Source organism: Pimephales promelas, chromosome 2 (genome assembly GCF_988280905.1).
Source record: "Pimephales promelas chromosome 2, fPimPro1.hap1.1, whole genome shotgun sequence".
Classification (NCBI taxonomy): domain Eukaryota; kingdom Metazoa; phylum Chordata; class Actinopteri; order Cypriniformes; family Leuciscidae; genus Pimephales; species Pimephales promelas.
Window position 1 is genome coordinate 49,484,910 of NC_142770.1, and position 23,391 is coordinate 49,508,300.

Here is a 23,391-nt window from a genome sequence, read left to right on the forward strand (position 1 = left end):
TTTAAATTGCTTATCTTTCAACAGCCAATACCAGGTCTAGTCTTTCGTGCTAGTGCTGTGTCTCTAGTATGACGGTGTGTCTCTTTTAGTCATAACATTGTACAATAAAATTATTTTCTTTTCTACTGAAAGCACGTCTCTGTTTATTTCTTTCTTAGTGTATTTCTACGAACCTGCTTGCCTTAGATTAGGTTTGTAGCAGCTAAGGTACTGAGTATATCCCGGTGTGAGAGGCACCAGGTGGCGTAGTCCAGAACCTTTAATCCACAGCTCTGGTCACAAAGTGGCGCAGTCGGCAGGATCCTTGCACACAGAGACGTGTCTTTTTTTTTCTTTTTTTTCTTTCTTCTTTTTTTTCTTTTTGTCTGTTTATATTCTGATTTTCAAGGGCAAAGCAGCAGTGGGCACAGCGTGGTGCTTAAAGGAGAAGTGGGAAAGCCTCTGACTGCCCCACTGCCTCTCCTGTGACGTGGGCATTACTCTGCTGCAGCAATGGATGAAGTTGAACAGTTGAGAGAACAGATCCGTCAGCTGCAGGCAGACAATGGCCGCCTACGTCAGCAACCACCACCGCCGCCTCAGCCGGACAATTCTGCCAACCCTGCTAACCCTGTTTCGAATGAACGGTTGATTTATCTCCCTAGAGAAAGGAAGTGTCCTGTATTTCGGGGTAGGGTGGGTATTGACATTGTTGAGTGGGTGGAAGAGGTTGAGGTTTGTGCACGTACTAGACATTTGGGTGCACTTGACAAAGCTTACTTTATGTTTGATCATCTGGATGGGGAGGCTAAAGATGAGATTCGCTATAGACCAAAGGCAGATCGGGAAAACCCGGAAAGGATTGCAGATATTCTCAAAGAACTTTATGGGTGTTCCCAGTCTTATGTTGCCTTACAAGAAAGTTTCTTTTCTAGAAAACAATTAGATGGTGAATCATTGCAAGAATACTCACATGCTCTCTTTTCTCTGATGGAAAAAGTTAAACAGGTCTCCCCTGACTCAGTACCCCAGTTTGACATGCTGCTCCGTGACCAGTTTGCAGAGCACGTTATTGACTCGGACCTTCGCAGGGAATTGAAGAGACTTGTCCGTCAAACCCCAGGGATGTCCATGCTGGAAGTGCGTGCTGCTGCCATCCGGTGGGAGTGTGAGGGCAGGCCCAGTGACTTCAATAGGGGTAGGAGTCATTCAGTTCCCTCTCTTTGCGCTATGCAGTACTCCAAAACTCAGCCAGGCCGAGCCCCATCGCCCGTCAGTATAGCAAGTTCAGAAATGGCAGAGCTGCGGTCCATGCTGCTGAAGCAACAGGAACAGATCAATCACTTAACTAGTGCCTTAACTACTTTGCAGGGAGTAGTTCGCCCAGTCTATCCAAGTCGCCCCTCTCAAGTTAGTCGGCCTTCAACTGTCATTTGTAGGCGATGCTTAAAGCCTGGTCACTATGCCCGAGAGTGTAATAATGAGAAAGTAGTAGCCCCTATGCCTCTCCCATTGTGATTGTGCGTAAGAAATGTGGTGGCCTACGTATGTGTGTGGATTACAGACAGCTCAACAGTAGGACCAGAAAGGATGCCTTCCCTCTCCCCCGCATCGAGGAGTCTTTGGATGCTTTATCGGGGGCTCAGTGGTTTTCCACGCTGGACCTGGCTAGCGGTTATAATCAGGTACCTGTGACCGAACAAGATCGTCCAAAGACTGCCTTTTGCACGCCTTTTGGGTTATTTGAATTTAACCGTATGGCCTTTGGACTGTGTAACGCCCCAAGCACTTTTCAACGACTGATGGAGAGAATGTTTGGAGCGCAGCATTGCCAGTCCCTTTTACTTTATCTGGACGACATAATTGTTTTTTCTTCTAGTGTTGAAGATCATATAAACCGCCTGGATCTAGTGTTGAGCCGTTTAAGGAAAGAAGGTCTGAAAGCAAAGCTGGAGAAGTGCTGTTTTTTCAAGAAAGAAGTCCAATATCTGGGCCATCTTGTCTCCCGTGAAGGTGTTTCCACTGATCCAGCCAAGGTGTCCGCAGTGGCTAAGTGGCCCCGTCCCACCACCGTGTCTGAATTGAGATCTTTCCTTGGTTTCGCGGGTTATTACAGGCGATTTGTGGAGGGCTTTTCTAAGCTGGCAGCTCCTTTAAACCGCCTGGGGGCAGAGCTTGGTGGTACGAAGACCCGCAAGGGCCAAGGGCCACGGCTTGATGGAGTGTGGACAGACGTCTGCGAGAACAGCTTCCAGGACTTGAAGCAGAGGTTGGTGAGTGCCCCCACTTTGGCGTTTGCTGATTTTAACTTACCATTTATTCTAGAGGTGGATGCCAGCCACATTGGTCTCGGCGCAGTGCTCTCGCAGGAGCAGCAAGGAAGGATCCGGCCAATCGCCTATGCTAGTCGTAGCCTCAGTCCGGCAGAAAAGAACTACAGTTCGATGAAGCTGGAGTTCCTTGGAATGAAGTGGGCAATGACCGAAAAGTTTCGGGAATATCTGTGGGGTCAACAATGCACTGTGTGGACGGACAATAATCCCCTGAGCCATCTGGGGACTGCCAAGCTGGGAGCGACCGAACAGCGGTGGGAGGCTGAGCTTGCTGCTTTCAATTATACCATCCGTTATAGGCCTGGTCGTACTAACAGGAATGCAGATGCCCTCTCCCGACAACCTGCAGGACCACTGGGACGGGCCACCGAGTCCTCAACACTAGGGACAGCCATACCAGTTCTTGTACAACAAACGACCAGATGTCAAGGTCCACCACTGGCATTCCAGATGGCTGTCTCGGCTTTCCCCTCTCGCACCCTTGAGGAATTAAGAAGGCTACAAGCAGCGGACCCCACTATCGGAGCCTTCTTGCCGTTCTGGCTGGCACAGGGACTGCCTGACCCGACAGTGCGTAGGACATTGCCGGGCCCTACCCGTGTGCTGCTGCAACAATGGGACCGTATTGTGGGTGCCGATGGACTGCTCTACCGCCAAACATTCCGTCCAGATGGGGGTGAAGAGGTGCGGCAGCTCTTGTTGCCTGCATGCCTAAAGGAGGAAGTCTTACAGCAGCTCCACAACGACCATGGTCACCAGGGGGTTGAACGCACCACTGAGCTGATAAGACGGCGGTGCTATTGGCCAGGAATGGGGGAAGATATTAAGCATTGGTGTCAGAACTGCGAGCGGTGTACCCTTGCAAAGTCTTCACAACTCCGACCCCAAGCGCCCATGGGGCACCTCCTAGCATCTCGCCCAAACCAGATATTAGCAGTGGATTTCACCTTCCTGGAGCCTGCACTGGATGGTAGAGAACAAGTGTTGATCATGACTGATGTTTTTACTAAATTCACACAGGCCGTGCCCACCAGGGACCAAAAGGCAACGACTGTGGCCAATGTCCTCATCCGGGAGTGGTTCTTTCGTTTTGGGGTCCCGGCTCGCCTGCACTCTGATCAGGGACGTAGCTTCGAGAATGCCATCATCTACCAGTTGTGTGCCCTGTACGGGATCCAGAAGACCCGGACCACCCCTTACCACCCTCAGGGCAACGGCCAGTGTGAGCGTTTCAACCGCACGATGCATGATCTGCTCCGTACTCTGCCCATGGATATGAAGCGCCGCTGGCCAGAGCACCTACCCCAATTAGTGTTTAGTTACAACACTGCTGTTCATCAGACCACTGGCGACTCACCATATTACCTGATGTTTGGGCAAGACCCCCAGTTACCAGTGGACTTCCTGCTTGGCAGGGTACAAGAGCCTAGACACGGGCATGCGTGTGAATGGGTCCGAGAGCACCAGCGGCGCCTTAATTTGGCCTTCCATAATGCCAAGGAGCGTATGCAAGCGGCTGCTTCCAAGAGGAAAGAACGGCATGACCAGAAAATACAGAGTGAGCCACTGGCAGAAGGACAGCACGTCTACATCAGAGACCATGCAATGAGGGGTCGTTCGAAGATCCAAGATGCCTGGGGCGCCACCATACATCAGGTCATCCGTGCACCCCCACTTGGTGGGGTGGTATACTCTGTGGCTCCAGCACAGGACCTCAGCAAAATACGACAAGTACATCGAACTATGCTAAAACCAGCCCACTTGGACCAGGATCCACAAACACCCAACAGACCTGTGGAACTGCAGGAGGAAACAAGCCAGTCAGCAGAGAGTGACTCCCCTGGCCAATGGGTTCTTGTAAGCTCTCGGGAAGAGGTTCCACCTTTGCAGCGTGCCACAACTCTTCCAGTGAATGCCCCCATGCTGGCTTTGCCCGATTCCCCGCATGTCGCCCCCATCACAGACGAGACGCCATCTGGCTCAGTGGCACTCCGGAGAACAGCTCGGACTACTGCGGGAAGACATGCCAATCTACACCACCTCCCAGTTCCAGTGGTGAGTAGGGCAGATGGGGCTACTAACTCTCAAGTACTTGGTTCTAGCAATAAAGTGACAACGGTTTTTCGTCCTTGGTATTAGGCTACCCCCTTACATGTTCTTTACCATCCCTTAATAAAAGGAATAAAAGATAGTTATGATATATTGATCTTATCAGCGGGACGCCGATAACAAATCGGGGGGGTAGAGTGTAACCGGCAGAGAAGTCACTGTCTGGTTGAAGTTTGTCCCTCTGCAGCTACGGTAGCCCCCTGACGTCACACAGCTAGCTGTGAGTGGCTAAACAACTCATTTGCGTCTAAGCCACTTCCTATAAAACAGTCTGCACTGTTGTGCTTAGGAATTCGCTCGTGTTTGGATACTTTTCTTGTCTGTTACTTCGGTATGTGGTTCTCCTGTGCAACGAAGGTATGTTAAATGTTTATATGTTGTAGTAAACTTGCTATTTATTGTATCTAATACTGGGCTATTGGGCAATAGGTGTTTTACTGATTGCCAGACGCTTCCGGGTAATCGTGCTGTGTATTACGGAAGGTATTTGCACATTTTACTGTTAATCATAATGTGAGTGTCATTGTTGGGACGTATTTTAATGAGCACATTTGCGCACAGGTCTTGGGCAAAGCACCTGCTGGGTAGCTGTACCGCATTTAAGCACAACATCAAGAAGGTATATGTTTATTGCGTTGCAAGAAGATCCAGTGTGAAAAGCTTTTAAAATGAGTCTGATTGTGTTACCCTGACATAATTCGTGGCTGTGTTTTCTTGTTAAGTTTTAATATAAATGTATTTAATGAATATGCTGTGTGTAACAACTGTCCTGTAGGATTGTGAAGATTGGCGCAAAGGGCTGTTTTCCCACTGTGTCAATTCATTTGTCAACGTTGAGGTAAAAGAAAATTATATTGTTTGCAATGTTACATGACTATTTGTGCATGTGTGAATTGAGCATTAATTTTAATGATTTTGTGTCTTCAGGCAGATTGCTCCTGCTGCTTTGCCTTGCCTAAATTACGTTAGATCTTTTCTTTTTTTTATTGTTTCTTTCGTAGCCTCCGTCTAACGAACTGTCCGACTGATGTGGTATTGGCTGTTTTGCTAGTGATAGTTTTACATTCTCAATCTACTCTGCTAGTGATAACTCACTTATTCTTTTATTTCTTCTTTTCCAGAGTTTTATAATAACTGCTCACGAGAGAGGTTCCTGGTCCCGTCCTCGCGCATTGCACCATGTATTGTAGTGGTAAATTGCACTTCACAATATTGATTTGATCATTGGCTTGTAGTGGTTGTGCCTGTGTGTGTGTGTGTGTGAATGCATGTGATCGTGGGCACCAGATTCCAGAGCACGGGCGGTGAGCATCACGCGTGTCCCGGACAGGTAATCTGCCTTGGATCAGTATTTTCTGTTTAAATTGCTTATCTTTCAACAGCCAATACCAGGTCTAGTCTTTCGTGCTAGTGCTGTGTCTCTAGTATGACGGTGTGTCTCTTTTAGTCATAACATTGTACAATAAAATTATTTTCTTTTCTACTGAAAGCACGTCTCTGTTTATTTCTTTCTTAGTGTATTTCTACGAACCTGCTTGCCTTAGATTAGGTTTGTAGCAGCTAAGGTACTGAGTATATCCCGGTGTGAGAGGCACCAGGTGGCGTAGTCCAGAACCTTTAATCCACAGCTCTGGTCACATATAGATGTTTGGACAAAATTGGGAGCTTGCGTATGGACTTGATGTTCATGTAAAAGGAGCCTCAATAGTGTCTAAACATTGTAGTTTCATGTAAATGGAGCCTCAGTGTGACCAATGAAATAATTGACCTTGATCTACGTCCTGGAGCTGGAGTGGTTGGATCTCTGACAACCCGGACAGACTCTATTTTTTCAGACTGTGATTTTGCCGGACGTCTGCTTGCCTCTCACAGACCATGTGTGACAAATTTAAATGGAGCCTCGTTGTGAACTGACAACCCAGACAGACTGTATTGTAAGTAGAGTAAAGTACTTATTGTAAGTGTGTTGTAAATACTTTGTATTGTACATTAATTTATGCTCACTAAAGTTATAAATCAGTCTATAAATGAAAGTACTTTCCCTACAGCTTTGAAAACAGCCATAGTAAAGCCTATACACAAGTCAGGAGATAAGCTCCAGGGGCGTCATTTATAAACGTTGCGTACACACAAAAGAAGGCGTACGCCGCTCTCTACGCAATAGTTGGTGTTTATAAAAAGCAAACTTGACGGTAAAATGTGCGGTCCTTCACGCCAGCTCTGACCCAGGCGTACGCACAAAAACGGGTGAAATGAGAAATGGCGACACCGTCGGCAGGTGGAAAAACACGTGAAAGTGTGTGAAACTGTAGACGGTTGTGTAAAATAAATTGCATAAATAACACGAAGACTTCACAAAGCAAGTCTTACAATTAACAGCCTACACGAACACCCGTTTGATCGATCTGCAACAGAAATGAAAATTAACACATATTTCCAAAAAAGAAAGAAATATGTTCTTCAATAATATTGGCTTATACAATTCATTCTCATAAATAAGATGGTAAACAGAACGAAATAATGTACAAAACTGATATTCTCGCCATTACTAATGCCAAAAAGGCACTTGAGTGGCAAAAGGTTGCAGACGGCGTAAATGCTGAGCCTCACAACCCTCGGACTGTAGCCGAAATAAAAAAGAAATGGTCGGACTTCAAAGTCGAGGCAAAAAAGCGTCTAGTCATTAATTCAATTAGAGAGGGCCAAGGAGTTGGGTGAAATCAAGACTGTCCAAACTGAAATAAACTGCACAATGAGGGAATTCTTCAATAAATAATATATTTTTTCCACACCTTTTGTTGTGAAGATGATGCTTCGAATCCTTCCATTTAATCGCCACATCTTCTAAGAACTCAAGATCAGCCATTGTGCGTCATTATACACATTGTGATGGGGCATTTTATTTACAACCATTTAATTCTGCATCTGACAAGCTACGGATGTCGGTTAAAATCTAAATGGGAAATAGTTCAGCGCAAATGTAATTTCTTGCAGCTTTCTGAATGGTTGAGACACGAATACGTTATTTTATCAAAAATAAAACAAACTAAAGGCATATGCATGAATGCCATGATTCCGGAGCTGATGAAGATATTTTATGATGAAAACAACTTTCCCCAGTGGACAAATAATACACCTATTTATCGATCTATCTAGGCTATATATCTCTCTAATTATCTATCTATCTGACTGACTGACGATCTAATTGCTATATCTGCTCCGTTAGACGGACATATTGGATGTCCACACTGTGCCCTCCAAACAACATTTCTCTCCTCTTTTCCACCTCGCCAACGATAACTTCTACTTCACATTGAGTGAAGTTACGTTTTTATTATTTCCTCTCTGTGTTGAACATGATTTCGCAATTGATGAATATTAAAGGGGGGGTTGACTGCGATTTCACTTTTTTCATGTTAAATAGTGTGTAATGTTGCTGTTGCATGAACAGTATCTGCAAAGTTGCAGCGCTGAAAGTTCAGTGTAAGCAGAGATATCGTCTTTTAAAAATCAGGAAGTATAAACGCCTACAAAAACTAATGGGACTACAGCTGGGTTATGGTACGTCACTAACCCACACATTTGCATCAACCCTCCCTCCAGAATAAGCAGAAAAGAGCATGGCCATATTTCAGCAGCTCCAGCTCTTTGAGTGAGTTGTTCACGCAGCTGTCAGGTCTTCTGTGTTTCGGCTTCCCACGGACGCTGTACTTCAACAATGGATACAATTTATGTTTGATTATGTTCCTGAAAATGACGATGGTAATCTAGCTCTCTGTGCTGCGCATTTTACGGAAGACAGCTTCCAGAATCTCCACGAGTTCAACACCGGATTCAACAAGAAACTGTTACTAAAACATGAAGCAGTTTCAACTTTAAAACCAGAGGCAGCAGTTGTTGGGCCACAACCTGTCAGTAGGCTAAGACTTCATCATTAGGGCCCGAGCACTAACAGTGCGAGGATGTGACTGGTGTGACGATGTGACGATCACATGGATGTGACTATTGTGAGTCAAAGTTATAGCGCCACCAACTGGCAGCAGGAAGTGTGTCACTTTCAAAATGCAAACTGGTATGCGTGTGTGTGAATGGATCCACATTTTGTCAGTCACAGCACAATTAACATTTCATTTTTCATTGTCTTTCTGCAGGTATGAGATGGCCAAAGACCTCCCAGAGCAACAAAGGGGGGCATTACTTAATTTACCTGTCCTTCAGTGCTGGTGCGGCCCAGCCTCAGGATGTCATGGACAGGAATCATTGGCCAGGTACGTCTCTTCGTCCAACCAACTCATCACAAACTATTTGCACAGCAGATTAGCAAGTTTTCATTCATTTTTTTTGCATATTATAAACCTTGTATTCCTCACTTACAAAGTGGGTCTGCGGACGAGACTGGCGCCTGGCGCTTCTGGGGGACATCGGAGAGACTTTGGGGAATTCATTGAAAGATTTCCAGTTTCGCTGGAGGGTCTGCCTCCATGTAAAAAGAAAAGGGTGGAATACGGTTTTCCAGAAGACCGTGTCTTTTATAATAAATGGAGGGCCGCCCAGTACGCCCAGCGGGAGAAACATCTGCTGTGTAAGTCTCCGAATCCATCAATACAGCATTAACTAGGGATGGGTATCGTTAAGGTTTTATCGGTATTACTACTTTTACCGATACCGCTTATCGATCCGGTACTTTAACGGTATTCTTATCGGTTCTTTTTGGTGTTTTTGTTTTTTTTGTTTTAAAGAATTAAGAACATAATTAAACTCTATATTTTGAAATGTAAAATAGAAAAAGCAAAACGAAGAAAAATATATTTAGGCAGCAATGTGCAGGCTTTTTTGTTTTATATACAAAAAGGACACATAAGAAAAAAAAACAAGTAAAAACACAAGAATAAAATCAATCAAAGATACAAATTATATACAAAAGTGCTTTAATTTCAGGAAGGTGTACTAACATATCTTTTCAGGTAGCCTAATTGTTTCTGTCTGAAAAGAAACCTAATTTAGTAATCAAATATAAAATAGCACTGTATAGTTTATCATAGATAGATTAATGCTTATTAAATCTAAAGTTACTTATTCAAAAGCTGTGGGTGATTTTTTTCTGCCTTTTGTTGTTTGATTTGCATTAATGGCTGAATCGTCAGCAGGTTTAGGCTATTAGACTGCTGCCCCTTTAAGACCGAGGGGAAATCTAATCGGTAACCGGTAACTGAAGCACCATCAATTTCTCCCTATTATTTACGTCCATTTAAGACATAATTGTGTTTAAGTGAATAAACTGTGTTTAAGCAAATCTCAGAGCTGGTCATTTTGACATTTGTATGTATATTTGATAGTTAAGGAGGACACACGAAGCCCAAAGTATAGGCTACTTTTCTTGTCTCGTTGCAGTCCGTTTCGGAGCGCGCACCGCCTTGTGAACAGGCTCTTGCGCAGGCTTTTGTGTTTTTAATAGCCATTTTTTGATCTTGCAACAGTAGAAGACAGCATTTTGCAACAATCGCCGATCGTGCTGATTCTGACGGTACGTTTGGGTACAGCGCTCCGCAGTGCTGTGACGTAAAGGAAGTTAAGCTGGACAGATATGCGTCTTGTTTTTTAACGGTTTTATCTAAAATATTTTCTTTTTATAATCTTTGGAAGCCGAAATACAAAATATATTAGAATAATATCCCACATCTAAAGTGTAACCACGTTGAATGTTTAGTTCTGTCCTCATTGTCACTCATTAAGCAGGGCTGTCGTGTTGCGCGTGCTGTGGCTTTGCGTGAGAGATCGCTCTCTCTCTCTTCTCTCTCTCTCTCTCTCTCTCTCTGCTGAACTGCGAATTTCAAATTTGCATCACAGACAAGGGTTTAATTAAAATATAGTTTATATAGAGAAAAGGCTGGCGATATAAACATGTTCAAGATAACGTCTGAATAGGAATGATAAATAATTTCTCCAGTACCGACAGCAGAACCGATAACGTCCGAGCTTATCGATATAGCGGTCTTTCAAAATTCAGCACCGGGACCCGTTTAATACCGGGTTTCGGTACCCATCCCTAGCATTAACACACACTGACTCGACACGAACTAGGCCATTTATTTACAGTGAATCACATGAGTAAAGTTATTTCATTCTGCCTTTCAGCATACTTCACACTGCGCAAACCGTCTGCAGCGAAGGTCTTATCACACAGGAGGGCTGGACGGTGAACTGGCCAAAGCCGGAGGAGATTGTGCTGCAGTGGAGACCAGCCCCAAAGCAAAAAGTAGAAGAAGACCGTTTTGTCATTCAGTGCGTGTCCCAGCAGACATGGACGGGGCTCGCCATCGAGGACTTTGGTGCAGAGCAAGAGCAAGGTCTAGCTAAGAAAACTCTTCATTTGTCTTGTAAGGGCAGAAGAAGCAATAATGTAAAATGTGCATTCCAGCAGCCATGAACTACATGTCATTTTTATTGTTCTCTTTATTATAGGAGTCGTCGCAACCCGACGGTTTTACACCAACGATATAGTCTGTGATTACCATGGAAAGGTAATCCCAGCGGCTGAAGGGAGGGCCATAGTGCAGAGCCTGAACGACGAGCCTGGATATTGTTTCTTTTTCAAAGCTGGAGAAAGAGAACTGTGTGTAGATTCACAGAATTATCCATGCGAGAGCCGCCCTCTTACAAACACTTTTGGCAGAAGAATAAACCATTCTTCAAAGATGCCAAACCTTAAACCGTTCCATTGCAAGATGAAAATTAATGGGGAAGACAAGGATATAATCTTATTTAAAGCACTGAATGACATCACTGTTGGCACACAGCTCAAATATGACTAAAGAGAGGCTCTTACCGTGGAGAGGGCCTGAGTCTAGAATGGCTCGACGAATAAGCCAGTTCCAGAAAAACACACATTTTTTTTAATTACTTATTTAATAGTTCTATTCTTTATATGTTTATTTTTACGTTATTTTACTTTTCTATTCTCTTCTAATTCTTAATAAAATTTGTTGTCTTGAAAAAAGTTGTCAAGTTTAATTATTACTGTTCATGGACAGCTCACTTATGGGTCATTTTTCAGAATTACATTGACTTTATGAGGTGAAACATGCTTTACCCAACAAACTATTTACATTTCAGCTATTAATTATGCAAAATGAATAGGTTACAGCTGGGATGCTGTTTTTGACTTAGAAATTGTATTTAAAATTACAAAATTATAAGCACACCCCATCATAATTCATAATCACTATCATAATTGCATAATTCCTATAATGTACATAATTAGGTTTGCAGCATATACACCAAATTCTAAACAGCATCACATCAGAAATGGGATTCATGGAAGTGGGAATGGTAGTTGTTAAATACATACTTTTTCTCCATCTATGTTGCAATTTTTTTTTAAATCCTCAGACACATATTCAAAAGAAGTGGCTCCTCTTAAATGCATGTTGTTACTTCACTAATATCTAATTTCTACTTGCTTGATTCTAGAAATGTCTGACTCAGAGAGAATGTTTCTACGTTCCGCCATCAGTGAGGTCTTGCCTGACCTTCCAGAGATGACAAAGGACATTTTAGAAGAGACCTTGCAATCTCTTGGTGTGGAGACATATGAGGACTTTACATTTATTGAGGAAGCTGATTTGCTGTCAGCGTTGAGGCCAATTCAAGCCCGAAAAGTAATTGTTGCTTGGAAATTGAGATGTAAGTGATCTATTACATTACAGAATGCTACCAGTGCTAACAATTAGATGGCGTAAAACATCTGAAAGGTTGGAAATTTCACATTGTATTGATAATTGTGTGCAGGCCAGACCCCTGAAAGCAGCAGCTCATCTGTTGATGCCACGCCAAGACCTCCCTCAACCTTAGAGTCTCTATCCAGAAGTTCACAGTCAACCTCTTCCAACCACTCCCAAAGCCCTAATCCAGACTGGGTGGACACCTTTCTGGTACCATGGGACAAGTTACCAGAGGAACTAATGCAGTTATTAGAGAGAGGTAATCGTCCGAGTCCACGGATCAGAAGAGAGATGGTCCGGATTGTGGTTCAAGAGATGATGCGAAAAAATCCTTGCCCAAGTAAAAAGAAGTTGCTACCGAAAGTTGCTAAAAAGATGGTGGCGAAATATCCTAAATCTCTGCAAGACATAATCGAGGGAGATGTGATTGGGCCAGGGTACCACTCTTTGGTTAAGCAACTGCAGTATAGAATTGAAAATGCGAAGCGTTCTATGACCCCAAAAATGAGAAAACGAAGGCATCCCACTGACACAGACAAAGTCCCTCCAGAACAAAGAGCAACCATGCAGGACACTTATGGGTGTATTAACTGGGATTTAAAATTTCTCCCCATTGGAGAGACCCCAGAGAGCCAGAAAGAAAAGAAAGAAACACTGAAGATGATGTCCCAGCAAACTGATAAAAATCTAGAGGAGGTCAAACGTCTAATGAAATTGACTTTCTACACACAGCGTAAACAAGTGAACCAGGGCGGAGATATAAAATGCCTCCTGAAAGAGTGGCCATTTTTATTCAACGAACTTGGCATGGCAGTCCATTTCAAAGAACTTGCCGGAATTGGACTTAAAGAAACTTTCACCCGGAATGTGGATCTGAAGGGGAAACGACTCTTGAACTACTTCAATACTGTTGGTGTGAACAGGAACAAAAAGTTCCTACAGGCTGTAACAAACTTGAGAGTGATCAGGGGAGAGTTGAGTGGTTGCTCTGAAGACGTCAAAGAGATGTTGCTGCTTTTGCTGTCCTACTTTAACGAGAAGGAAGACGCAATGCTCTGTTATGTGGAGGACACCTGCCTGGCCGAGGAAGTACAGATGGACCAAGTTCGTTTGACTCCCACCCTCAACCCGGTCTCATTGGAAATACGTACCTCTGCACACTTTTTTGCAGCGCCAGAAATATGTACCAACCGCTACGTATAGCTACAGTTTTGAAACACAAACGTCCACTGGGTTCGCTAAAGAGACTGTAGGCTACGTGACATTGTGATCGATGTAATACTCGTGTTACCCATAAATGATAACATTAACTTGGATTTTGTGTTTTTTTTCTTTTCTTTATTCCACTTGTGTAGAACTCACAATGTACACATAAGTGTGTGTGCGCGGTCAAACTGTAAATACAAACAATTCACATTTAGTATCCAGTAATGTTTTCACTTCTCCAAATCAGTTTCTATAACATAACATCAGCTTAGATGATAGCCTAAACATTAAAGTATATATATATTTATAAATCAAAGATATTCCCTACAATGCAAATATCACACGTGGTAGACTATGTAGCGTATTAAACATTATCACATAGGAATAATAAACTATCAATACAGATTTCTAAACAGTCGCTGTATTATAAACACCTATTAAACTTTGTAAATGCTACAGATATTGCATATATATTTAAAATAGGCAATTTAAACTAAAATGTCTATCCAAACATAATAAACAAACTAATAGCATTAGGCGTTTAGGCGCTAATCACAAATAGCGATCTACATAGTGCTTTTATCAATATACTTATAACAACAACATGTGACTTACCACGCTGGGAATATATAGTTTAGATTAAGGTCTTAGTTGTAATTGTTGTAGAACATTAGAAAGTCTGCAAATGAGCATCAACATTGCTTTCTCACTCAGTTCGGTTCAGTTCCGTTTTTTTTTTTACGCGATCACATGGGCCCACAGAATCAACGTCCTTAAAGGGACAGCACCCTACATCCCGGCCCCAATGACCCAAACAGGTCATTCAAAACAAAGTAAGGGGTGATGTGACAATTAAACTAAATCAACTAAGAAGACTGGCTTCTAGGAGGCAGATCTTGTCTGCAGGACGGATGAAGACACCTGCCTGTGTTTTCACTTCCACAGTACGCACAAGTCCGTCTGCACCTGGATAGACTTGAGTAAGCAGACCTAAAGGCCAGTGATTGCGTGGTGTGTTCTCATGCAGAATAAGCACAAGATCTCCTACTTGCAGATTTTTCTTTGGTTCCAGCCATCTTTGGCGTTGTTGCAGTGCAGGCAAGTATTCCTTGAGCCATCTGCACCAGAAGACATCTGCCAGATATTGCACCTGGCGCCATCTGCGTCGGTAAAGGTCTTGTTTTACGAAGGCTCCCGGAGGTAGAGTTGGACCTGAACGAAGCAACAACAGATGATTTGGGGTGAGTGGTAGAGGATCTGACGGGTCGTCTGATAGTTTAGTGATGGGTCTACCATTGACAATTGACTCAACGCAGCAAAACAGTGTTGCCAAACCTTCATCATCTGGTGCCTGCTGTGAGAGAACAGTGTTAAGAATGGAACGAACAGTGCGAATTTGCCTCTCCCAAACACCACCCATGTGGGAGGCGGCAGGTGGATTGAAGATCCACTTTACATTGTGTTGTAGCAGGTAATCTGAAATCCTTTGTTGATTCCACTCACTGATGGCTTTCCGCAACTCTCGCAATCCACCGACAAAATTAGTCCCGTTATCTGATCGTATTTCCATGGGTGGGCCTCTCCTGGAGATAAATCGCTGTAAGGCGTTGATAAACGAGTCAGTATCGAGTAAGTGTGCAACTTCCAAGTGGATAGCTCTTGTAGTGAGACATGTAAACAAGCATCCGTACCTCTTGAGCTCACTGCGTGCCTTCTTAACAATGAATGGCCCGAAGTAGTCTGTGCCCACACGAGTGAATGGAGGCTCACCTGGTGTCACTCTAGAATCAGGTAAGTCCGCCATTTGCTGGGTTTGTGGCTTAGCTCTTAACTTGCGACACTGAAGACATGACTTGAGAGTTCGGTTAATGACAGGACGTCCCTTCAGAATCCAGAAACGTTGACGAGTTTCTGCAAGTACTCGCTCTGGACCTGCATGACCCAGGCGAAGATGATAGTGATTAATAATCAGATTGGTGACGTGATGATTGTTAGGTAGGATCACTTGGTGTTTTGCCTCAAATGGAATTGGGGCATTTGTTAGTCTGCCTCCCACACGAAGGAGTTGGTTGTTTTCATCCTCAAAGGGTTTAAGCTTGAGAAGAGCACTGGGTTTTGCTCGAAAAGATCCGAAGGATGCAGTTTGTATGTAATTGAGAATGGCTGATTCTGCTTGTTGGAGCTCACTTACAGTAAGAGGGTCGGATAGATGCACACTTGATTTCTTGCGTAACAAAGCCTTGAGACGCAACAGGATAGCAGTAGCCAATCGATGCCAACTGGAGTATCGTTCCAGTAGTCTGTCCACTGCATTTTTCGTCACTTGGTTTGGTTTTATGCTAGCTGCATAGACCTGTTTGGCTCTTTTAATTTCTGCTTGCTCTGGCAAATCATTTATGATAGGTTGAGCAGGCCAATGTTCCTCCTCAAGTTGAAGAAAGTGCGGACCAGATACCCATCGTTCACTCGACAAAATCTCTCCCATAGTCATTCCTCGAGAGACATCATCCGCAGGGTTAGAAGCAGAGTCAATGTGTCTCCACTGGCATGGTTCAGAACGCTCATGTATTTTTGAAATACGGTTCGCTACGAAAGTCTGGAAACGACAATGCTTGTTGTTGATGTACTGAAGTACAATGGTACTATCTGTCCAAAAGAAAGTCTTTTCGATTGGAATCTCCAAGTGGCACTTGATATGCTGGTCCAGCTCCGTAGCAACTACAGCTGCAAGTAGCTCTAGACGCGGTATGCTAACTGGCTTGATTGGCGCCAGTCTGGCCTTTGACATCACCAGCCTGCAGGTGTCGCCAATCCTGATGTATGAAACAGCGCCGTAAGCCAGTTCCGAAGCGTCGGAAAAGTGATGGAGCTGGGTTGCTAGCAAACAACTAGCAGATGTTGGTCTAAGACATCTTGGAATTTTCAGCGCAGACAACAGAGGCAAGTCATCTAGCCATCTATGCCACTGTGCTGCTAAGTCCACCGGTAACCCCTCATCCCAGTCGACTTTCATGCGGCACAACTCTTGAAAGATTGCCTTTGCTTTGAGCACGAATGGACTTGCAAATCCTAAAGGATCATAGATGGAACTGGTGGTGCTCAATACTCCTCTCTTTGTTGCAGGTTTGTCCACTGCCTTGACATCAAATGTGAAGCAATCTCTTTCAACATCCCAAAGGACACCCAGTGTTCGTTCAAATGGCAAATCCTCCTGGTCAAGGTTGACCTCATGTAATGACTTTGCCCAATCATCAGCTGGTATCGATTTCATCACTTCCTTAGAATTGCTTAACCATTTGGTTAATCTAAAGCCTCCACAGGTAAGTAGTTCACGGAGTTCAGAAGCAAGTTTAATGGCGGCCTCCACTGTTGGTACCGACTTAAGACAATCGTCGACATAGAAATTTCGTTTCAATGTTTCCACGGTGTCATTAGAGAAGCTTCCACGGTTGTCTTCAGCCACTCGTTGCAAGGCAAAATTGGCAGCGCTAGGACTCCAGACGCCTCCAAAAAGGTGAACCATCATACGGTAATGCTTGGGTGGTTTATCCGGGTCATTATCCTCCCACCACAGGAAGCGAAGCACATCTCTTTCATCAGATGGCACTCGGACTTGATAAAACATGCTCTCGATGTCTGCATTCAGAGCAACAGGTTCTTGCCTAAACTTGAGAAGGACTCCTAGCAGCTTATTGGTAAGGTCTGGGCCTTGGTAAATATGATCATTCAACGAAGTACCTTGGTACCGTGCTGCACAATCGTAGACAATACGAACCTTTTCCGGCTTGCGCGGATGTAGCACCGGATGATGTGGCAGGTACCACACACAACCATCGTCTCTGTTAATGTCAATGACTTCTTCTGCATATCCTTTCAGCAAAGAGTCTCTGATACCTTCTGTATACTTGTGATGCAAAATCGGGTCCTTCTTTAACCTCTTTCCAAGAAGGTCTAATCGATGTTTGGCTATTCCGTAGTTATTGGGCAGTCGTGGTGGATGTTCTTTGAAAGGGATTGGTAGTGTGTAATGACCTTCCTCTTTGACAGCTTGCTTGTTCCATAGATCAACAACTTGCTCATCGACTACTGACAGCGAGTCATTGTTCACGTGCACTGGATCATCAAGTTTCCAAAATCTTTCAACAGCTTGTTGTAGAGAGTGGTCAGTTTGAATGAAATTGGCAGAAACAGATGTTGAACCATCAGCTACTGGCCCATGAAGTGTCCACCCCAGGCCAGTTAGTATCGCATAGGGTTCGCCTGACTCACCGCAGCGTGTTTCACGAGGGGCGAGTATGTCTGGTTGGTCTAGACCTATCAGCAGGTGAACCTCATCAGCTAGATCAATGTCAGGTAAACTGATTTCATCAGCAATTTCCTTCAAGTGTGGCCACTGGAACACCTCAAGCTGTGTGACCAAGTTGTCTAGACTTATGTTCAGATGATCCCGACAGAGCACTCCTTTCATCAGGTAAGAGTTTCTTTGTTGAGCATCTTCAACTCGTAGGTCCACCGCTAAGGTGACTACGTTGAGATTTTTGGTCTCCATGGTGTTCAGTTTAATGTTCATTTTGCGTGACTCCAGTTTAAGTGCGTGAACTAACTTCTTAGAAGCAAAGGTCCCATTAGAGCCACTGTCAAGCAAAGCAAAGACATTCATAGAGAATCTGTTGTGTCTGTCTGAAACCACTACAGGCACGATGGGAAGTGCAATCTTCTTTCGACTGGCTTCAATGCACTTTCTGGTGGCATGTGCTTGAATGGCTTGAGGCGGGTCAGCAGTAGGCTCACCTCCAGTAGCTTGATTAGTAGATTGGATGTTGTCAACGTTGTTAGAAGCTACAATGGCGGAGTGCAGCCAACTGTTGTGTTTTTTCCCACATCCAGGCACCTTGCATACCCAAGTGCGAGTACAGACCGTGCTGCGATGACCTTTCATGAAACAGTTCAGACAGAGTTGCCTTTGTTGAACAAAGGCCAACCGCTCTTGAACAGACAGAGCTCTGAAGGCTTGACACTGGTTCAGAAAGTGTCCGTCAGTGCACTTTGGACACTTAAATCTTGGTGTTGGTTTTAGTGTGGATGAGGTGGTGGATTCATTAGTAACTGACACAGTTGCAAATGTCTGCTTTTTCTTATTGAAAGTTGACTTAGTACTTGGTTTAGAATTTGCTGGAGAATTTCGACTGGCAGAGCTAAGGAGATTCCCAAAGATAGGATCTGCTCTCTTTGCAGCTTCTGATTGAACAAGACTGACTATGTCATCTAACTTTGGCAAATGACCAGACTTGATGATCTCATAGTTTATTGTGAGCCACCTTTTCTTTATGTCTTCGGGTAGCTTTTCCACAATTTGTAGTAAAGTGCGTCCACCATTTAGCTCTTCCTCACACTTCATTGCCTTTAAAGTGTCTCGGCAGCTGCACAGAATGTCCGCGAAGCTTTGCAACTGCTTGTTGTCTTTGATATCTTTGTGATTAAGCACCTTGTCAACCCATGCTTGCGATATTGCATATGGATTGCCAAAACGTCTCTTTAGAATAGCCATGGCTTCAGCATAGCCGAAGCTAGAGTTGGGGTTGTACAAGCAATGTGAGATAGCATCTCTAGCTTGGCCGACAGTGTACTGATGCAGGCGAGTGAGTTTCTCTTGATCTGGCACTGTCTCTTTATCAATCACAGAGGAGAACAATCTCATGAACTGCCAGTACTTTAAGGGTTCTCCATCGAACTTGATGATGTCAACTGGTGGTAGATGCATGGAATCGATGTGTGACTGATATTGTTGCCTAGACAGGTCTAGTAGTTGGCATAAAGAACTCTCATTCACTGCTGAAAGTGAGGAACGAAAGTTGATGGATGCGTTACCTGAGACAGGAGTAGAAAAGTCTTTATTTATTGTTGTTAACTCAGCCTTTCGACGATTTTCCTCCATCTCAGCATCTTTGAGCTTCAGTAAACCTTTCAGGCCATCCACTTCCAATTTTGCATGTTGAAGTTGTAATTTAAACTCTGCTCGCAGGCGTTCTTCCTGTCGAGCAATAAGCCTGGAAAACTCTTCCTTTTCTTTCTGTCTTAGATTTTGTAGCCCTTGAAGCTGGGTAGACAGCTGGTCTACAGAAGACATTGGAGATTTAACGGCTTCATCAAACTTGACTCTTCCACTTGACTCTTCGCCTGACTCTTCCTCGCCTGACTCTTCCTCTTGGAAATTAAGTGCATCTGAAGATTCTATGTTTGGATCCTCCATTGATGGCTTAAAGTCATCAAACCAGCTCAAGACTGTGTGCTGCAAGTCTTGAACATCACGCAGGACCGATGTTAAATAGCCCTTAGAAGCATCGACGTCATCATCATCTTCTAATGTTTTATGGTACATGTCATGAATCTCATTAAACCGTATAACCGCCTCCTCCAAAGCAGGAAGTTTCATCTCCACTTCCTTGGGCTGGTTACAGTTCATTGAAGTTGTAATCTGTGTCATCAAGCGTGTCACTGCAGCCTTTGCACTTCCACGTTGACGCTTCAGACATTTTTGTTGTTGATCAGGAGTAACACTTGTTTCTGAATCTTGGTCCATGTTGTCATTAATCTTCTTAACTCCTCGTGTTTGACTTTAATGTTACCCATAAATGATAACATTAACTTGGATTTTGTGTTTTTTTTCTTTTCTTTATTCCACTTGTGTAGAACTCACAATGTACACATAAGTGTGTGTGCGCGGTCAAACTGTAAATACAAACAATTCACATTTAGTATCCAGTAATGTTTTCACTTCTCCAAATCAGTTTCTATAACATAACATCAGCTTAGATGATAGCCTAAACATTAAAGTATATATATATTTATAAATCAAAGATATTCCCTACAATGCAAATATCACACGTGGTAGACTATGTAGCGTATTAAACATTATCACATAGGAATAATAAACTATCAATACAGATTTCTAAACAGTCGCTGTATTATAAACACCTATTAAACTTTGTAAATGCTACAGATATTGCATATATATTTAAAATAGGCAATTTAAACTAAAATGTCTATCCAAACATAATAAACAAACTAATAGCATTAGGCGTTTAGGCGCTAATCACAAATAGCGATCTACATAGTGCTTTTATCAATATACTTATAACAACAACATGTGACTTACCACGCTGGGAATATATAGTTTAGATTAAGGTCTTAGTTGTAATTGTTGTAGAACATTAGAAAGTCTGCAAATGAGCATCAACATTGCTTTCTCACTCAGTTCGGTTCAGTTCCGTTTTTTTTTTTTACGCGATCACATGGGCCCACAGAATCAACGTCCTTAAAGGGGCAGCACCCTACAACTCGTATATCCCATTATCCTAAAACTGGGTTATTTTAGTGATAAATGTTAAGTGGTACGTGTTCTTTTATTGAATCATGTTTGCTGTAATGGTAAATGGAAAGTTAGAACCATGTGAGTGCTCATGACATCAGAAGGACAGATATGCGAATGCCTGTGTGATTTAGCTAACGTTAGCAGCTAGCTGAAATTCAACAGCATAGCTAGGCTACATCTCCAGAACCCCGGCAAAGTAGGTATGTTTGTAGCCAGGTGGGTAGTGAGCTAGCGCTTGCTAAGGTATTTTTTTAGCGATACGTTTGCTGTAATGGTAAATGTGACGAAAGAATCATGTGTGAGCACTATCGATGAAATCAATGCTCTGTTACGTATCCTGTAGTATGTTTTGTAGTTAACGTTAGGTGGATAACGTTAGTGAGATAAGTTAACCCCCTGAGCCCGACGGCGTCGTCGACGATGCCACACGTCACCTCCGATAAATGTTTACATAACTCGATGACAGATTTATCGATTTTCTTACCGTTTTTTCCAGCAGAAAGCTAACGAGCTAGCCATCACGGGGGTGTCTTTCGGGTCTTTCTAGCCTTTACAGAAGGTTTTCTATCCAGCCTGGAACTTGTGCTTCCTTTCAGAGGTTTTCAGCAATAAATCCAAACGCTTTATGTCAAACTTTGATAATCTTGAAGCCCATAATTCATAAATATTCGGTCATTTTTGCCGCTAGCTTGATGCTAGCGGACATCCTGGATATCACGTGATGTTTTCACGTGATGGTTTTTGACCAATTACAGGCTGATCCGTTGTAAACATTGGTGTGCGTCATTACGCATGAACCAAGCGCTGATATAGTGTAGAGAGATAGAGAGACTCACGGAGACGCGCGATTCACAGAGAAACACAGCGAAATGGACGTAAATAAAGCGCTGGTCTATTTTGGTGCATTGCAGGATGAAGGATTTTCAGGAGAACAGAGCTTTTTGACAGATGAGGAACTAGATTACCAGGATAGACCCAGCTGAAGTGCCATTTATTTATTTACTGTAAAAAAGTATTATAGTAGTATAAATGTATTATAAAAGAATAAAAAGAACATAATAAATAAAAGAATAAATAAAATAGAAATGCAAAACCTGTGATGTGGCCCTCTGTGTGATTACTGTTTTGAGGCTTGGCACCAGTGAATTTCATGAGGCCCCAAACGCCTGGACTTCTTTTGGAAAAATGTCAATATTTTTTGTTCTGTACAAGTTATAATGTTTATTCCTGTGCTCCAGGACTCCAAAGACATGAACAAACTATTTTCCAGAGGAAAATTGCTTAGCTTTTATTTATTTGTGTGTGATTTCAATAAATAATTGAGTGATTCCATTTCCGATTTATTTTTTCATTTGTCTTTATGGTCCCATAACTTATTTTACATTCAGGTGACATCAATGTAACACAAATATGCTGAAAGTTCAATTTGTCCTGAAAAAAAAGAGGTGTGTCAATTGTCTGTGCACCAAAGGGTTGATATTTTACAAGCTTTTTTAGTAAATGACACCAGACGGAAAATTTATTGTAAAAATACCCTTAGGTCTCAGAGGGTTAATGTTAGCTACCCTGTACAGTCTGAACGATTTGCACATACAAACATTCAACAAATAAGTGCAAACAAATGCGAGATATTGCATTATGTATATAAGCTTAATCTGCGTCCATATCCAAAGAACTACAAATCCCATGTCGACCAATTAAGTTCGTGTTGCCATAATACGGCAATATACAACATGTATACAACATGGTGTAATTATTATTTTTTGTACAGTAGGAATTAGGAAACTATATTTCCGTGTAGCCAATTGCCTTATATCACCAACATTTTTTCAGTGTGCTTGCAGGTACCCGCCAGAGAGATGATGTGCGGCACAACCCATCAAACTGACAGGTTTACTGCCCCCCATAAAAATAAGCCCCGCCCCTTTTACCCCTCCCACCCCTCCCATTTATGAACTGTACGTACACCGTGGGAAATTCCCACGGTCTCCCCTCACCACCCCTCATCAACACCACCACCCCTAGCCACCTCTTCTGGACTGGTCACGTGATCGGGGGAAAATTTCCCCACGAACCGGACCCCCATCCATCCGACCCGGTACCGAACTGGACACCTGTTACGGAGGGGTCGTGTCACCACCCCCTCACCACCTCACCACTTCAGGGTGATCGCACGATCGTGGGGGATTTTCCCCACGATAGTGAAAAAACAATACATTTTCAAACTTTAAGGACGACATAAAACAAAGATAGGTTTAGTGATTTTTATTAAAAGAAAAATCTTTTACACAGACTTGAAGTTGTACAAACTATAACAAATACAATAACGTTGTAATAGTGTTCTATTAAAAAAGTTTTCTAAAATACATCTTTAGTGTTTCATTAAAAATGCACGGCTTCATATATATTTTATGTTAAAACAGTTTAAAAATTGCATTAAAAAGTCAAAGATCGACCATTTTACAGAAAAAGTCAAACAAAGGGGTTTTTCATTACAGAAAACTGTTTTTTCTAAACCATTTATTTTTTAAAAAGACATACATTTACAAAACAATGTTTAAAATCCGTTTTTAGTCAATTTATATCATTAAGACACGGCAGGAGTCTTTACCTTTACACGCTATTTAGCAAATTGCTCCGTTTTATATAAAACATCTTTGCTCCATTTGAT

The 23,391-nt window shown here is 43.0% G+C and overlaps 2 protein-coding genes across 3 annotated transcripts; both read left to right on the top strand.

The window, feature by feature from the left end:
• The first annotated feature begins 8,869 nt into the window (after positions 1-8,869).
• Positions 8,870-11,418, top strand: LOC148997719 (N-lysine methyltransferase KMT5A-like). Of its 2 annotated transcripts, none has more exons than XR_016146375.1 (3): positions 8,870-9,003; positions 10,557-10,798; positions 10,884-11,008. XR_016146375.1 is itself a non-coding variant. In XM_089119103.1 (3 exons), the coding sequence occupies exons 1-3, from the start codon at positions 8,960-8,962 to the stop codon at positions 11,231-11,233; spliced, it is 606 nt and encodes a 201-aa protein (XP_088975229.1). In that variant the 5' UTR covers positions 8,870-8,959; the 3' UTR covers positions 11,234-11,418. The 2 variants fall into 2 exon arrangements, 1 of the variants encoding a protein (XP_088975229.1); XM_089119103.1 differs by having other exon boundaries at positions 10,557-10,768; positions 10,884-11,418.
• Positions 11,419-11,853: 435 nt separating this feature from the next.
• LOC148997720 (uncharacterized) lies at positions 11,854-13,358 on the top strand. The gene is made up of 2 exons (XM_089119095.1): positions 11,854-12,104; positions 12,210-13,358. The coding sequence occupies exons 1-2, from the start codon at positions 11,894-11,896 to the stop codon at positions 13,343-13,345; spliced, it is 1,347 nt and encodes a 448-aa protein (XP_088975221.1). The 5' UTR covers positions 11,854-11,893; the 3' UTR covers positions 13,346-13,358.
• The last annotated feature ends 10,033 nt before the right edge of the window (positions 13,359-23,391 follow it).

Coding starts and splice junctions, on each gene's coding strand:
- LOC148997719 (XM_089119103.1), top strand. CDS start 8,960: ATGGAGGGCCGCCCAGTACGCCCAGCGGGAGAAACATCTGCTGT. Junction 9,004..10,556: donor GCGGGAGAAACATCTGCTGT/GTAAGTCTCCGA, acceptor TCTGCCTTTCAG/CATACTTCACACTGCGCAAA. Junction 10,769..10,883: donor TGGTGCAGAGCAAGAGCAAG/GTCTAGCTAAGA, acceptor TCTTTATTATAG/GAGTCGTCGCAACCCGACGG.
- LOC148997720 (XM_089119095.1), top strand. CDS start 11,894: ATGTCTGACTCAGAGAGAATGTTTCTACGTTCCGCCATCAGTGAGGTC. Junction 12,105..12,209: donor TGTTGCTTGGAAATTGAGAT/GTAAGTGATCTA, acceptor AATTGTGTGCAG/GCCAGACCCCTGAAAGCAGC.